Source organism: Empidonax traillii, unplaced genomic scaffold (genome assembly GCF_003031625.1).
Source record: "Empidonax traillii isolate 1590-97213 ecotype Southwest subspecies unplaced genomic scaffold, ASM303162v1 scaffold275:size1536655, whole genome shotgun sequence".
Taxonomy (NCBI): domain Eukaryota; kingdom Metazoa; phylum Chordata; class Aves; order Passeriformes; family Tyrannidae; genus Empidonax; species Empidonax traillii.
Window position 1 is genome coordinate 248 of NW_020955468.1, and position 17,753 is coordinate 18,000.

The 17,753-nt window shown below is 37.1% G+C and overlaps 1 protein-coding gene across 4 annotated transcripts in view; it reads left to right on the forward strand.

The window, feature by feature from the left end:
• Positions 1-6,377: 6,377 nt before the first annotated feature.
• NRXN1 (neurexin 1) overlaps positions 6,378-17,753 on the forward strand; it is a 426,871-nt gene continuing 415,495 nt past the window's right edge. For all 4 annotated transcript variants that reach the window (XM_027889907.1, XM_027889910.1, XM_027889908.1 and 1 more), the window contains exon 1: positions 6,378-6,812. In XM_027889907.1, coding sequence (XP_027745708.1) covers positions 6,440-6,812 — 373 coding nt within the window. In that variant the 5' untranslated portion in view covers positions 6,378-6,439. The remainder of the gene's footprint in view (positions 6,813-17,753) is intronic.

Below are 17,753 nucleotides of genomic sequence, written 5' to 3' on the forward strand. Positions count from 1 at the left end.
AGAAATTTCTATGAGTCCTTGCCATGGGAAGTTAAAAAAAAAAAAAAAAAAAAAAGGGAAACTTGAACCCATTTCTTAAAAACAGAAAGCATAGCAACCACAGTCAGAAACATTTAGCTGTCTGGCAGCAGGCAGCAGGATATACAAAGAATAACAAAATAGTCTATTGAAGAGGGGAAAAAAGATCTTCAAAAGACTTGTGTCCACAGCGGGGTGAAAAACATAACAATCCCATTATCAAGGTTGTTAGAAAAAAAAAGTAGATTTTTTTTTTTCTAAGTTCTGCCAATATATCATGTTAAACGATATGCCAGTAACTTAGAACATAAAAAGGTTTCTGGCATTCCCTTTAAATGTCTCTATTCAGACAGTCAAAGTGGGAAAGAAGAGAAACAAACAGTTCTGGGATCCGCATTCAAAACTCCAGCAGAAGAGACTAGTTTGCCTAGAAGGTCAGCTATCACAATTGTATTAATTCTGCAAATAGCTGACATGCATTAAACTGAGGTGACTTTCCCAGTACAGCACAGTGAATCTAAATTCACATTAACAGAATATCTATAACTTTGTTTCTGTTAGTACTGGGTTTTTTTCTACAACTGTATGTATCCGTTCACAATTTTTCATTTATTAGTTTAGAGTAATTGAGGAGTCTTCTCTGTATCAAATTGGGCATTATTTGTTCCTCTGGGGTTTTTTTTTGATTGTGTTGTTTGGTTTAGGTTTGTTGTTTTTTTCATTCTTTTCACATCATTATTTGGGGTTAAATAGTGAAGGTTGTCAGATAGTCTACAGTGGACCTTCAGGTGTGCTATTGAATTTATAGTGGAATTCCATATAATTATGCTAACTTTAGCCTTGTTTTAGTACTCCAAATGACCCCCTTTCTAAATGCCTCACCCTACCACCACCACTACGCATGCACTCAACATCAGGAGAATGAAAAAATTTCACTTGAGGATGAAAAGGTGTTCCTTTGGAGCTTTCAATATACCTGCTAATCTCTTCTCTGTGTTCAGAAAACAAAGCTGGTTTATAGTGCTGAGTAATCCTGGAGGCTTGAGTAGCTGTTGTGGTTTATGTTGTGTGCTTTCACATTTTATTCAAAAATGCATCCCATTGCAAACATTTGAATTGGGGCTCCTTAAGTTTTGTGTAAATAGTCTGTAGTTTATTGTGGTCTTTGATATGTTCATTTTGGAGCTTGAAAACAAATGGAGACATTAGCAAAGCAACAAGCCTTCTGTGAGAAACTGACACTCATAGATTAGTTCAAAACCATGCAGCAAATACTGAAAACATACATGATAATTCTTAGTGGTTAGTTTTGCATTTGGATTTCTGGGGAATGTGGTGTCATGTACACCAGGTAGTTCTCAATGAGTGTGGAAATTCTAGTGGCTGTTAAAGCAAGCTGATGAAAATTGCCTCAGGCTTCCCATAATGTAAATCTCACTGTTAGACTTTCTGACATCAGCAAGTTACCTCCTGCTGACTCCGCTGTGCAGCATAAGCTTGTAGGTTAGTAGCACCTACCTGAGCCATTTTGGATGATACTAATCTCCATTTTAGGGAATTAATAGTCATTGTTTATTACATTACTATGTAATCCAGGTTTCATGAAAATATAAAAAATACTAAAATACTGCTTTATGTTAACATAAAAATTTATATGATCCAGTTTTTAACATATTTTGATACTAGATTTTTCCATTCATTCAAATTTAGAGAAGTATTTTTCCTCACATCTCTGTTAAGTAAATAGTCAAGCTCTTTGGAGCAAGATCATAATGGTAGGTGCTCTGAACTCCTGGCTTCTCTTTGATTCTCAAGGAAACCTCAATGCTACAAAGCAAGGGATGTGATTAGCTCCTTGAGGATCATTTTTGGTTTTAATAATACAAAGTAATTTGAAAAAAATGCTTCGTAGTAATTTAAAGGATTTCAATCATAGTGATGGAAAGATCTGTTGCTGACAGAGTTGGTCATTATTCTGAAATATTTGAGGGTAATGTCTTTCTTCACTCCTACTGTTTGATGTGGAAAGGGCTGCACATTGAATTGAAAATGGTGTTGAAATCAGAATTCTTTCTTTTATGGTTTTAAATCTCATGGGATAGGGTCAGTAGAAAGAACTGATAAGGCTCTGTTTATTATTTTTTTAATTTATTTTTCCTTTTTAGCTTGATAATTGAGTGATTGTATACTTATAATATGTCCGTAATATGAATTTGTTCTCTTTTCCTTCACCTTTTCTCAAGGTCATTCATAAATTTATATATTGCTGGTTTGATAATATATTTTCATTGGCTGGTCTGGTACACTTTTTGTTGTTGAAGGCACCAACCATGACCACTGCCAGGGTCTGTAGTGAATACTTGATATGCTTCTGTAGTTCGCTGTATACTAAGGCCTTGGCTTGCAAGAAAACTATGTACATTATATATCTTTGAGAGCATGAATTAATTTAAGTTATGCTCCAAGATGACCACAGACCATGTTAAAGAGTGCTGAGCTTAAGGTAATATTTGCTGTATCATAGCTGGAATTATTTAATAAGACTCAGCACTGTTAGTTACAAGTTACCCAGCATGTGGTTGGCCTAGATGGTAGCAAAGGAAGCTGATATCTTGATTGTAAAATGATATGTAGTTCTGCCCTCTCTTAAAAACCAAATTTATTCCTTGCTTTGGATAGCTTGGTTGCGAATTGTGAGGAATTGCTAACTGCTCCATTTCTCTTGGAAGTTTAAGTGACCTTTTACAGTTTCCAAGAATGAGGTAATTATATATTTTAAAGAATGAGGTCTGGAAACTTATTTATTATTGAGAAGAATATAGTGAATAGAAAACAAATTCAAGGTGCTCTTAATAGCATAATACAGTTCTCTGAGGACTGGCAGTTTCATGTGCAGAAAACTTATATTGTTGCTCAAGTATGAAAGTGAATGCAAGAGCAAGCAAGTTATTACCAGAGTCAACCCAGTAGATGCTGGTGAAGCACATAGAAGTGCAAGGATGCCGACTGTAGGTTGTGTGAGAGTAGAGGTCAATGTGACTCAAATATTTCTCCATTGCAAATCATCTTCACTTGACTAATTGGGGATTCGTGTCTTTAATAGCAGGACAACATACTGAGTTAATATTAAAGAACAATATGTTGTGCCCCTCAGATGGGAATAATATAAGCCCTATTAAAAACATGTTTGTCCTTATGTACCCAGAGGGAAAAACAAACAAAAAAAAAAAAGGCAAAATGATTGAATGAGTAAATTATTTGTACCCTAGAGGCTATTACTTCTAAAACATGAAGCATTACTTCTATACCTTCATGAGTTATAAAGCAGATATTCATCTCAGAATTATTCCTTACTGTTCAGGTGTTTTCCCAAAATTTAATGATGACTACTTTCTGTGAACACACTGTTTTCCTCCTGTTTACTGTGGTTTACTGATGGCTGAGTACATTTTTCATGGATAGGGAGACGGGTAAGAATCTCAGCATAACACCAGGAAATGGGTTCTCAAATGCCAGCTGTGTTCAGTTAATAGTTTACGGTTTTTCTCAGTTATTCCTCTTTTAATACTAATTATCCACAATAATTCACTTCCAAATTTTCCATTTAGTAAGATTAAAGAAATATAAGCATTCTAAAACATAGAACATAAGCACCCTAAAACTTAGATATAGGCTTTATTTAGTTTCCACACAATGAATGTAATAATATGCAGTCATTTGCTTCTCAGTAACTATGGAGTTTCTGTTTGGAATATGGAAGTTAGAAATTGTCATATGCAATACTTAGGGATTCCAAGAATGTTTTAATATTGGTGGCATACAATATTTGCTAAATTGTTCTAGCAATTTTTCTCTCCTATATATTAAGCTACTTAAAGATTGAGAAAGCAATTGCTAGTATTCCTGTTTGCTCTTTGTCCATTAGGTTCTTGTTCAAGTACTGTATTTATTGTGAATTATTGTTTCTGAATTGGCAAATGACTTCAGACTTTAACCAATTTAGATAGTTTTTCTAGCATATCCATTAACTCCTAATTTTAATATTCAGTTGGCCAGCTTTCATTAATATCAGACAATTTGATTTGTCCATAAACAATGAAATCTCTTTGTACCTTTATTTGCCTTGTCCTGTCACCTACCCTTGTTCTGTAGACAATTAAAAAAAGATTTTTTCATATTCTTTATTACCTTGTTTATTTTCATTGTCATCATGTGTGATTTAATTCTGATAAGAGCCAATTTGTTCCTTTTTTGTTTGTTTGTTTTATTGTATTCTCTGGCTACAATGTAATGCTTTTCAGTCTAATCTAGAAAGGTTGTCCCCTGTAACTTCTTGAAGTGGAAGCTATCCAAAATCCCTTTTGCCGCAGAAAGTGGCCAATGTTTCATGAGACCAGATATCTCTCAGTAACCTACCAGTCTACTGACTTCTTGCTGCGTTCTGCTGCCTTTTGGCTTTCTTCACTCTGAAGACAGAAAGTCACACCAAAGGGAGATCACTTGTGTGTGCTTATTCTCCAGTACTCTTCTAAACTTCTTTGCACAATCTTTGATATCTCAGGTGTTATGGATGTATTTGATATATGGAAATATGTATCCTTACTCTCTAGTATTAAAATTTGGTCCAATTCTATTCACTTCTGATGTCTTCAGTTAAGAGTGCAACACATTATCTGCCCCTGTGTGGCAGAGTATCGTTTCTGCTCTCAGCAATCCATAGTGAGGTTTATCTGTTGTCTTTGGAGACACAGCTCCCATGGAAACAGCATTACTTGTACTCAACTCTGTAATAGAATGAAGAAATAGGCTTATTTATTAGCTATTAGGAAACATTTTAATGTAGTAGAATAATTCTGCCATGCCTTATGATGAAATTTGCAGCGTGGATAATTATATAATTAGAAAGAAAATAATTCTTACTGTAAAAACCTGTCACACTATCAGTCATTTCTTTAGTGTTCTGGTGTCTTTAAACACCGTTTTTCGATAGCAACTATCACTTATGGGGTATGCCATCTTAGACTGTCTGTATGCTGGTGTTTTGATTTCTAACAGTAGCACAGTTCTGCTGCGCATCCCCTGTGTCTTCTCCTTCTGTGTGTCAAAGTGGGTTTCATTTGAGTTCAAACTAGGTCTCAGAGGAAATTAACCCAGAAGCTCTATCCTGAGAGTTCAGTAAGCACTTTCTAACCACTAATAGGGGTGTAAGGTCTAAATCAGTGGCTGGTCCCCTGAACAGCTTCAAACTGCACTGTATAGTTGGAATATTGGATCGAGGGCCAGACATGATCTAGTCCTGAATGGTATAGATCTGTAGATGAAGAAGCTTCAGCACAAAGTGCTTGGTTTTGCTGAGCTGTTGTCTTTTCTTCAAATTGCTTTTTAATGTAGGGCTTAACCTTAGAAACAGAGACGAAGGTTTTAGCTTCTGTCTCTATGGGGTCATAGTCAGCCATTCAGTGGTATTTTAGCTTGAGTGTGTCACTTACTGAACAATTAAAAGTATTGACAAAATACTTGTTCACTCCTTTGGTATTAGGGAGTGTCATTTAAGCAGCCCTTGTATTCTGGATAACTCTGAAATAGCAGCAATTTCAGAATATACTAATAAAGACTAGAACACTGGGAAATGTTTTTATCATGACAGGCTTCTCTGGAGCAAGTAAAAATGTAATTTGAACAAGAATATTTGCTGCAGAGGTCAATTGGATTTAAAACTAATATTGTCGTTCATTTTTATCAGAAAAGTCTTCAGTCAGGGAAAATATGTAAGTTGATTTATTTTTTGTCCAATTGAACTGGCTCAAAGATTTTCCTGGTTTTGTCTGTTTTGATCTGTATGATACCAGTTTGCCTATCTTATAGCTTAATGGATACCATGAATGCTAGTATTCCTCAGCCGCAAGGACAAACTGAAAAGATGTTAAATTATGAGATATCTGACCTTGGTACATTTTTGGTACATGAACAGAAAAGTTAAGACAGTGACAAAGGGTTTTAGAGGAAGAAGAAATCCTATACTTCTCTACTGTAACAGAATGGTTGTGCAAAGAGGGTTTTTAAGTAATCAAGGCCACACAAGCTAATTTGCAACTCATAGTATAAATTATGTGTAGATTCTTTCAGATTGTTAGAATTAACTCTAGGGATATTTTTAGAGCAACTTGGTTTGGTTTAATGAAAACAATTATTAAATCATTAGTCAATGAAAATACCTTTCAATTTTGTGTGTATGTAAATGATCATATTCATACATCATTGTTGTTATCCTTTAAATAATGTGCCTGTTCAGGATTATATCTGTTTGGTTAAAATGGCCAGGTTTCTTTGAGTAACTTCTCTGCTTTTCTTACAGGTTGTATATAAAAATAATGACGTCAGGTTGGAGTTATCTCGACTTGCCAAACAAGGAGATCCTAAAATGAAGATTCATGGGGTTGTAGCATTTAAATGTGAGAATGTTGCAACCTTAGATCCAATCACATTTGAAACACCAGAATCATTCATCTCTTTGCCAAAGTGGAATGCCAAGAAAACAGGCTCAATATCATTTGATTTTCGTACAACTGAGCCAAATGGCCTAATTCTTTTCAGTCATGGGAAACCAAGGCACCAAAAAGATGCCAAACATCCACAGATGGTGAAGGTTGACTTTTTTGCCATCGAGATGCTTGATGGCCACCTCTACCTGCTGTTAGACATGGGATCAGGTACTATAAAAATAAAAGCCTTGCAGAAGAAGGTGAATGATGGTGAATGGTACCATGTGGATTTTCAACGGGATGGACGGTCAGGTAAGCTTCTTTTCTTAGCATTCAGTATTTTTTTTCCTGTTGTATCTGAGGGAATATAGGGTATACATACTAATGTTGACACAATAAGAGTTGTGAATTATCTGAAAAGTAAGGGAAATAAAAGAAATCATTATTGTCAGATATCAGAATACAGTAATTTGCTGAGTAAAATATCCTATGTTAACATTATTGGGTAATCAAGTACCTAATCTTGCAAATAAGTGTGTTCTGTACTTGAAAAACCAATCGGAATCTCCCTCTGTGCTTGCTTACACCAAATAGCTGAAGTGGCAAATTTCAAGAATAATATAGCAAAATAAAGCGAAAAAAGGATTACCGAAAGTAATCTCCAACACAGGGAATAGCTGGCCCACAGAAACAACACAGAATTTCCAATCGTGTCAGCAGGTCTCAGCATAATTAAATGATATGCTAATGAATGGCTAACAACACATATCAGCAGAAATGGAAATAATTGCTATGCTGCATTCTGTCAGTATGATTCATATTCTGTAATAGTTTACTCCAAAAATCATCTCACCAAAAAGGGTAAAAATAAAGAATTCATAAACTCTTCCTAATGCTACCAAAATCTAATGTGGCATAAAATACTTTTGACTAGTGAAATCATCATTGTGTTTCAGCTGCATCTAATCTTGAGTATATATCTTGACTTAAGCAAATAATCAATATACATTAATTGAAGGACAGATCTCTTCTAAGGTATCTTTCCTGTAGTTCATGCCAAGATTAGGGGAGGAAGGAAGTAATGAATGTAATGAATCTGTAATTCTGTCCATCAGAGAATTTTCTGATTAATATTGGTATTCAGTCTGAAGTTTATGTACACTCCGAAATTGAGTGTTAAAAATGTAAATTCCTTTTGGACTTTGTGGGGTTTTCCCTGCTTTCTTCCTTCTGGTGGCTCCTTTTCCATGACTTGCATTTACAATTTCCTTCTGAGAGCTTAACCCCAAAAGAGTTATCATTTTATGACTTATTTTCATATTACTCACAAATCGGGTTTCAGATCAAGCAAATCTTAGGTGCAGGTTTAAACTGAAGATTTTAGTCAAGCCTATGCTGAAAATCAGGCCAAATTCAATTGATCTGCCCTGCAATTATGAAAAATAATTATTTGATTCCTTGGCTGTGCAGCTTCAAATTCTAATTTTAGAGAGTTTTCTTATTATATTATGTCAGTTGCTTATTTACATTTCTTGAGGTTAAAAAGAACCAACCAAACAAACAAATAAAGAAAACCCCACAAAACACCAAATAAACAAGAAAAGGAACCCCAACCAAACATGAAAACATACCTTCTCAACATCCTCAGTTGGGGTGGAGTATCCAGCAGTTATATTATTTATACTACAATCTTTATTTCAGACTTCTTTCTTAAGTGCTGTTTCAGTGATTCATATGAGGCAGTAAATCCTGTAATAATCATGCCTGTGGGACTCTGCTGAAAGCAAAGTTTATACTTATATCCAAAGCCAACAGAACTATACAGAAAAGACATAAATGCATAGCAATTGTTTACATTTGAAGATGTGTTCTACACTTTCACTGCTTCACAAAAAATGTCGCTCACAAGGGCCATTAAGAGAGCTTAGGGCATACTTTAATTTTTAGAACTGTTGATGGACATCAGCAAGAATGTAGACTTATTTTAGGAAGAAAACAAACCTGGTGATCAGGATTCCATGACATTTTGAAGTGGAATTATAAATAATCAAAGTAATCCATCTGCTGACTTGCCTGTGATTAAGATAGGTGACATTTATTCACCCTGTCACTCTTGAAAACTGACCGTAATACCTATTCACTCTCAAGCAATGAATCAGGAATACTTGATAAAATATATAGGCTTGTGTATTGACAAACTTAACTTTTAGCTGCAATCTGAACCAGACATCAAAATTTTTCTGTTATTCTAATACATACAACAATACAGCAGCAGAAGTACCAATAATACCAGCAATGCCATTATTTTTTTTTAATGAGAATATTGAGTAGAATCAGGACCATCAGATTCAACCAAGTAAAATAACTGTCTAGCAATTAAATAAAGAATGAACTATATAGTCCTGTTTTCTTCTGTTTGGATCAGGAAGTTCTGACATATTATGTGTTTAGATTAATTCTTCATGAGTTATAGAATCATAGAATCATAGAATGTTAAGGGTTGGAAGGGAACTTAAAGATCATCTAGTCCCAATTCCCCCTGCCATGGGCAGGGACACCTCCCACAAGATCAGATTGCTCAAGTTCTTATCCAACCTAGCCTTGAACACTGACAGGGTTGGGGCATCCACAACCTCCCTGGACAACCTGTTCCAGTACCTCATCACCCTCACAGTAAAGACTTTCTTTCTAATATTCATCCTAATGTCCCCCTCTTTTGGTTTGTACCCTTTACTCCTTGTCCTATCACTACAGTTCATGATGAAGTCCATCTCCGTCCTCTCTGTAAGCCCCTTTCAGAAACTGAATGCTGCTATGAGGTCTCCAGGCTGAACAGCCCCAACTTTTTCAATCTGTCTTTATAGGAGAGGTGCTTCAGTCCACTTATCAATTTTGTGGCCCTCCTCTGGACTTGCTCCAACAGTTCCATGTCCTTCTTATGTTGGGGCACCAGAATTGTATGCAGTACTAGGGGTGTGGTCTCGCAAGATCAGATTAGAGGAGGAGAATCACCTCCTTCAACCTGTTGCCCACACTGCTTGGTTTTCTGGGGTGTGAGCACACACTGCCAGCTCATATTGCATTTCTCATGGACCATCACCCCCAAGGCCTTCTCCGCAGGGCTGCTCTCAGTCACTTCTCTGCCACACCTGTAAGTGTGCCTGGAACTGCCATGACCCAACTGTGGGATTTTGCACTTTGCTTTGTTGAACTTTATGAGGTTCACACAGGCCCACCTCCCAAGCCTGTCAAGGTCCCTCTGCATGGCATCCCTTCCCTCCAGCGTGTCAACTGCACCCCACAGCTTGGTGTCATCAGTGAGCTTGCTGAGGGTGCCCTCGATCCCAGAGTACTGGCCCCAGTACCAACCTCTGAGGGATACCACTCATCACTGGTCTCCACATGGACAATTATGACTTGACCACAACTCTTTGTGTGACCATCCAGCCGGTTCTTTATCCACCAGGTGGTCCATCCATCAAGTCCATGTCTCTCCATCTTAGAGAAAAGGGTGTCATGCAGAACAGTGTCAAATGCTTTGCATAAGTCCAGGCAAATATGTCAGTTGCTCTATCCCTATCCAGCAGTGCTGTAGCCCTGTCAGAGAAGGTCACTAGATTTGACAGGCGTGATTTCCCCTTTGTAAAACCATGATGGCTGTTACCAGTCACCTCTTTATTTTCCATGTGCCCTAGCATAGTTTTCAGGAGAATCCACTCCAGTATCTTGCCTAGCACAGAGGTGAGATGGACTGGTACGTAGTTCTCTGAGTCCTCCACTTTCCGCTTTTTAAAAAAGGAGGGTTATATTTCCCTTTTTCCAGCTATCAGAGACTTCACCTGACTGCCATGATTTTTCAAAAATGCTGGATAGTGACTTAGTAACTTTGTTTGGAAACTCTCTCAGGACCTGCAGATGAATCTCATTAGGTCCCATGGACTTGTGCATATTCAGGTTCCTTAGCTAGTCTCAAATCTTATCCTGTCCTGCAGTGGGCTTAGTGTCTTTGTTCTCCCAGTCCCTGCATTTGCCTTTCTCGACTTGGGCAGCATGGCTGGAGCACGTGCCGTTGATGACTGAGGCATAGAAGTCATTGAGAGCCTCAGCCTCCTCTTTATCCATGGTAACCAGGTCTCATGTTTCCTTCTGGAGAGGACCCACATTATCCCTCATCTTTCTTATATTTGTAACATATCTTATAGAAGCCCTTCCTGTCATCCTTGTGTCCCTGGCCAGACTGAATTTTAACTGGGTCTTGGCTATCCCAACCTTATCCCAAGATTCCCATCTGTTTTCCCTGTATTCCTCCAAGGCCACCTGTCCTCATTTCCACCTTCTGAAACCTTTTCTTTTGCTCTGAGTTTTCTTAGCAGCTCCTTATAGATCAGTGATGGCCTCCTGGCATTTTTGCCTGATTTCCTCCTTGTCGGGATGCATTTCTCCTTAGCTTGGAGGAAACGATCCTTGAATATCAGTCATCATTCTTGGGCCCATCTGCCCTCCAGGGCTCTTCCCCATAGGACTCTATTGAGTAGGTCCTTGAAGAGGCCAAAGTCTGCTCTCCTAAAATCCAGGGCAGTGAGGTTGCTCTGCACCCTCCTCACTGCCCTGAGGATCACAAGCTCCACCAACTTGTGTTCACAACTCCGTTATCTCTTGGAGTTATGCATCTCATTATTCATGTTTGTGTGTTTTTTCCATGAATAATTAAATTTACTTTACTATTTCAGGATGCTTTTTGGTTTCTTTTCTCTAGCCCAAACCAAACATACTGGAAATCACAACTACCTTTCATTTGCTTACCTTCAGAATTTTTATGCAAGTAATTGAATATACCTTGTGTAAGAAAAAGTTGTTTTTCTGAGACTTTCTTGTTGCTGTTGACAGCATACTTCCCTAGCTATCAAGTGTAAGGGAAAAGATTCTTCTGTTAATGAATAAATAGCTCAAATAAACTGCATTTTGTTTGATGTTGGTTTTTTTTTAATTAAGTTTGGTGTCTTGAAACCTTTTACTCCTAGCCTTCAAATCCAATGTGGAGTGGTTCCCTCTGATAGTGGAATGCTGTGACATTTCTCAAGGAGCTTTGCTAATTTCCTTGACTTTCATATTAGCTGGATCAGCAAGTACTAGATTTATTTTTCATTCTTTGCTCTCTTCCAGACTTGCAGTCACAGTGATCATCCACTCTAAACTACTGACTTTGCCATCGCCTGTCTGGGACTGCAGTGGAGGAGGGGAGGGAGATGTAGGGAATGAGAACATACTTTTAAATTGTAATTATCTGGGCCCTATTCTCTAGCAATTCTGCCAATCTTCTCAGATTTTGAGAGATACAGGGAAGAGGCAAGAGATGATGAATTTTAATATCCTTCTGATAAGGAACTTTTGACCTATTATTCTTACAGAAATTTTTCAGTCTAGATTCCCATTCTGTTTCCTGTATGACTTACTCTGAGTGCTTCCTTACCTAAAAAGCAGACCTTTGGTAAGAAGGAGCTCCTGCAACTGTATTTGCCAGGGTTAAGTGAAAGAAGATTTCATACCTTCTCCACTGGTCCATCTTTCTTGCTAGGTATGCAGCAGAGGGCACAATCTGGTTCCCAACTGCTGTGTCCTGTCATATGAGCTGAGTTTCTTCCCAGTACTCTTGAACTGTATATCCTGAATTCCTGCGAAGGACAGTAGCTTCATAGCTCTTCACATGTGCCCTGTCTTGGCCTTGGGATGTATGCTGTGGTTACAGTCCTCATCAAAGTTATTATAGCTCACAAGATGTAAAGTGTATTTAGAATTAACACCTTGCTCCTATTTTTCACTATTTCTTTAAAGGCAAATATTTTTCCTGGGCATAAAAAGCAACTAAATAGGCTACATCAGGTAAGCAGAGGGATCAGAAGAGTTGTAGTAGCTGTACTTGCAATCTTCATATTTGAATGATCAGGATTGGGAAAAGGTTTAGAAAATATGATTAAGTTTCCTATGAAAAAGTAAATTGCTGAGATAATGAATATGATTGGAGAGGCTCATTAACTCATACCTAAGGGAAATGTTTGTCTGTTCTGCTCTTAACAGTACTGCTAATTCTGCAAAAAAAGAATAGGAAAAAAACCCAAAAGCCTTAACTAAATTAAAAACAATCATGAAGCAGCTGCAAAGGTCTTTGTTCGCAGTGTTCCTTGTAAAACAGAAGAAATGGGTTTAATAACTGCTTTCTGGTTTCCATATTCGAAGATAACCTTGCATGTGTTTTTCTTTTTTTTACTAAGCCACCATTCATCCTCTGGAAATCATCATCACAAAGTGAAATCAGAGAGGAATCTTACTCTTCTTGTCAATCTCTAACTGTGTAGGGCAGTGTAAAACAGAATGTATCAGAATGTAATCATAGGTAGGTAGCATTTAAGGGCTAAGTCACTGGAATTCTGAACTAAAGTTAGAATTTCAGCCTGAATACCAGAAATTATTCCTAGAGTGTGTAATTAGAGCTTAACTATAATCAGTATCTCACTGTAAGTAGTGCTTTGTTGATATCAATTACATGTACTGTGTTACAGGTTTTTTTCTTTTCTCGTGTACACTTCCCACGTTTTCAAACTTTTAAGAACTACTAGATTTACTCATTTCTATTTCAACAAATGGTAATAGTTTGTGTATTTGGGAGAATGGGTTTATACTGCATTTTAAGGAAAATTCTTCCAACAGTCCACTTAGTGTTTTTCATTTATTCATAAGCTCATAGTAAAATCGAGATGGGTGACCTTGAGAGGTCCAATATTTTATCCTTCCAATGAAAGTAGTGATAGTGTGCTTGTGTAAGTCTTGACAGGTGTTCAGTTACCTCCAGCAGTGGACACTGTACAACCTCCCCATGAAATAATTCATAAGCTGAATAATTTTCTATGCACAACAAACCTTTTTTTTTTCATCATTTTCTTGTCCACAGCGGGCACAAAATTACACCACACTTTTTCCCCCTATGTCATATTTCTGTAATACTTACCACTTGAATGTTATGTCAGTCTCTGGTTTAGACTAAGAAACACCACCTTCTTCCTATCCTTGTCATGTCATGTTCTGTGGCTACTGACCACTTTTATTACCATCTTCTGCAGTCTCCTTGGCTGATCTACATCTTTCTCACAGTTCAAGATAGAACTTTACTAATGCTCAGTAAAGTGGCACAATAGGCTTCTCTATAACCCCCAATGTATTTCCCATTTTGCTCATGTGTGGGTTATTGTTGACTTATGTTGTAGACTCTTCCTTTGAAGGACTCCTCACTAATCAGTTGTCCTTTAAGTCAATAATTTTTGCCGAAGCACATAATTTCATTAGTTTTTCTCAGACTGCTTTTCCAATCCATAAAGAAGTTTCTGAATCTTTAAATTGCACTGTGTTCGTGGGTAAAGTGCTGCAGAATCAGAGCATCTATGGGTCATCTGGAACCCTTAAATTCATGTTCAATTTATGGATATTAGAAATGCTACTTGTTTTTAGAATTTGAAGCCAGATCATGAATTCCCAGACTAAATAAGTCACCTCGCTTGTCTTTCAGTCAGTCCCTTTCTCTTCTTTCAAGCTGGACAAACCACATGCTATCAGCATTTTCCCATTTCTTCCTTATTCTGATAGAAATACAGACAATATTTCTTACAATATTTGAGTATTAAAAAACTTCTCAAGGAAGCTGCATGTTTCCTGGCAGTCATTATTGCCTCAGTGTTGCTCTTTTCAAAGAAACAGTGCCACTACTGATCTGATTAAGGGCGCTGTTATGCTGGGTAGTATGCTAAGATAAAACTTCTAGGATGGTTCTTACTACAGAGTTGTTGCAATTTGAGGTTATAGTTTTCTCTTGAGTCACCAGTGTCCCCCTGAATCTGCCGCTTCCTGGACATATCTGTTGTCTCTAGGTTATTTTGTAAAATGAAATGTGTCCCATTTTTTCCACTTGTCAAACTTGACAAGTCTGTCTTGAGAAGGATTGATGATACAGTATCTTTACTGGGCAATTTACTAACCTTTTCTTGTGCTGGCCCCCTGTGGGATAGGTGTTCCTTTTTCAGAAGATTTCACTTCGAGGAGATTAGAGCTTAATTAAATGTCTGCTTAAGGAGACTTTCTCCTTAAGAAAAAAACCCTTTTTCAAGGATAGGGAGATGTTCTTTCCCTCTTGCATTCCAGAGGAAGGCTGGCCCTGCGGGCAGATGCCTGGAATGTGGACAGATAAAACAGGTGTTACAGGTAGGCACAGGATAGAAGACAAGGAAGTTAAGAGGCTGGAACAAAACAGGAGTTTGTGTCTTTTTCAGGCTGCTTTGCAGGCTGGTGGAGTTTTCTCCTTGTAAGATTTTAACATTGTCATCTTCAGGATAAACCTTTTTGGATTTTTTTCCACTGTCTTGGCATTTTTGGGGGATACCTGTGCATATCTTTACACCGTGTAAGACATTTGTATGCTCCATTAGCTTTCCTTCATTCTGCTTCTATGGAAAGTGATGTCTCTTCATATTCATAAATAGAAACATCCAAATGAGTTGGAACACACTGGTGATTTGACAAAACAATTCCTTTTATTCTGCCTATAATTCACAGAGAAAATACAATTGAAATCTATCAGAGGGGGTGTGCATTACAGTCCCCAGTTTCTGGGGTAGCATCTGCCATTGTCCTGAGGTCCAACTTGAGATGTTTCCAGTACAAATAAAGTTTTCCTTAAGAAAAATGACAGGCTTATAAAAAAAAAAAAAAAGGCAAACTACAAACAAAATAAAACAAACAAACAAACAACACTAAATGAACCCACCCCAAAACAACAACAAACCCACAGGATGAAAACCAACCAACGAAAAACCCCCCAAAAAACCTCACCAAGATGAAGCAGCATACTCTAATTATGTCATAACTCTGGGTGCACTGTGAATCCAAAAGTGTTTATAAACCCATTGTTTATTTTCTGTTGACCCATGTTCTATGAACTTGAGTTCTACATTTTATTTTAGGATACTTACAAGACCTTGTAATTTTCACTATATTTAGGAACACTTTTTTTATTTCCACTTATTTTTCTTGGATTTTTTTTCATCTGCATTTACAAAGCAATTAGTGAATAAAGTTTGCATTATCTGTCAGAGATACAAAGAAGGTAATCTGGATACCAAGAACAGTGATGGCTGTATGATTTCCTGGACATGCTATTAGAAGTTTAGCTGGAAAGTTGGAGAACTTGGTAATTGATAGCATGAACCTCTTGGTGCCCAGGCATGGGTTGTCTGCTATTACACATCTACACATAGTCCAGATGTGTAATAGAGGTTCTAAAATGTGAAAAAGATGCACAGAGGAGTTATTGTCTGTCATGTTTTTCTACCCATAGTCATTAGATGCTATGATTGCACTAGGATTTCAGAGGACTTCTCCCAGGGCATATTTTATGGGGTTTCATTTCTTGGGAAGGTGAAAATTTCATATATTTAAGAAACTGTTGCTAACTATTCAAAATAATATTTAAGCTGTCTTCGGGGTAATCCTTTATGACATACAGAAGAAAAATTTCCCACTTCAATCTATCCCTTAACTATAATTCACAGTCACCAGAGTGTAGTGCTGATCTACAGTTCCCTTCATCATTCACCTTTCTAAGCCTTCTGTGCTTCCAAAGCTTCCACTTGGAATGCCATGTAATGTTGCAGCTACACTGGCAGAGATTTATCTGTCTTTTCTTGTGCATTCAAAGTAATCAAGAAAAGGAGTCGTAGAAGTTGTCTTGAATATCTTGAAAATATAAATGCCTTTGTCCAATGGAAACAGCAGTGCTCACATTCATGAGCTTGAGGTTGGAGGCTGCAGCTGAGTTAAGTTGTGTGGGTGAACAAGTGGGTGCTGCCTGAACACAGGTTTTAAAGCATTTGGTCCTAAATTAGCATGTACAGCAACAGATGGGAGCAAGCAACAATACCAGTAAGAAATACTGAGAGGACAAATATGATTTATGTTTACAGCACTTTTTTTTGTTGTTTTTGAAGGACAAATGATCTACTGTCTGTTAGCAGTCCTTCTTGATGCCCAGGATGCTCTCTGAAAAGTTAACTATCTTGGTTTGACAGGTCATTCACAAGTGTCCTTGTTTGATGCAGCTGATTAATAAGATCAAACCTCAAAATGTTTATGCTTGCATACCTAAGGTCAAATCTGTAGCAAGTGTTCCACAGAGTGCCAAGTTCTGCTTCAAGAATCTGAGCAGTAATACAAATTTTTAAAGTTAGCAAAACATAATAATCTTATCAGTTTTAAACAGATGGAGGTTTGGAAGAAAAAGAAACTTGTTTCCACATGCCTATTTCTTACAGTTAAGACTTAAAGTTCATTTTTACATCTGTGTGATTATTCAACTGACACAGAAAGCATTTCTGATAATACATAAAAGGGAAAACTGACCACATTCTCATTCTTTAAATGTGCTTATAAAGATGCAAAAATGCTATGCAAACTTTTGTTTTACCTTTTTAAATCTCTTCTGATTGTAGGGAGACTGTTTGTAGTGGTATCCAGCCCTTCTAAAATCCAAACCTCTCAAGTCTCACATGGGAGTTGGACGTCCTGAGATCTTTGCCCCAAAGATCTTTCACTAAAGATCCAAATTCTTTAGTTATTCATTCTGCCTATGCTGTTGAAGTTAACCAATTGAAGCAACAAAAGAGCAGAAAGAATATAGCTTCCACAGGAGTCCATGGTGAAAAAAGAAGCCTAAGTTTAGGATGTATCTAAGTAGGAGAATGTTCTTTTTCTGACCTTCCTTTGCTTAAAACTCATATCTTAGTATGTATGCTCTAAAAAAATCTGAATGTCTTGGATTCCTATGTACAGCTCCTATCACAGTGGAAGCATTTTTGATAACTGGTGTTATCTTGTGGAATCTGTTCCAGGTTAATGTTGGAGACAGTGAATCATGTTAGTTTTGTATATACATCTATGATAAATTCATCGTGGTAAATATGATTCTTCATTGTCTTGTCATGATTAATACACTTTCAATGGCATGTTCAGGAGATAAGTGTTACATGATATAACTGGTACATTATAGTAATCTGGTGACCTATATAATGTTTTGATTTATATTTTGTTTGCTTTTGCACCCACATAGGAGTCACTTCTGTGAAGATCTGCGTGAAGATTTTTTTTTCAAGTGATTTTAGTTAGAAATAAAATTAAATTTGATGGACACAAGTATGTTCTGTGATTTAGTGTACT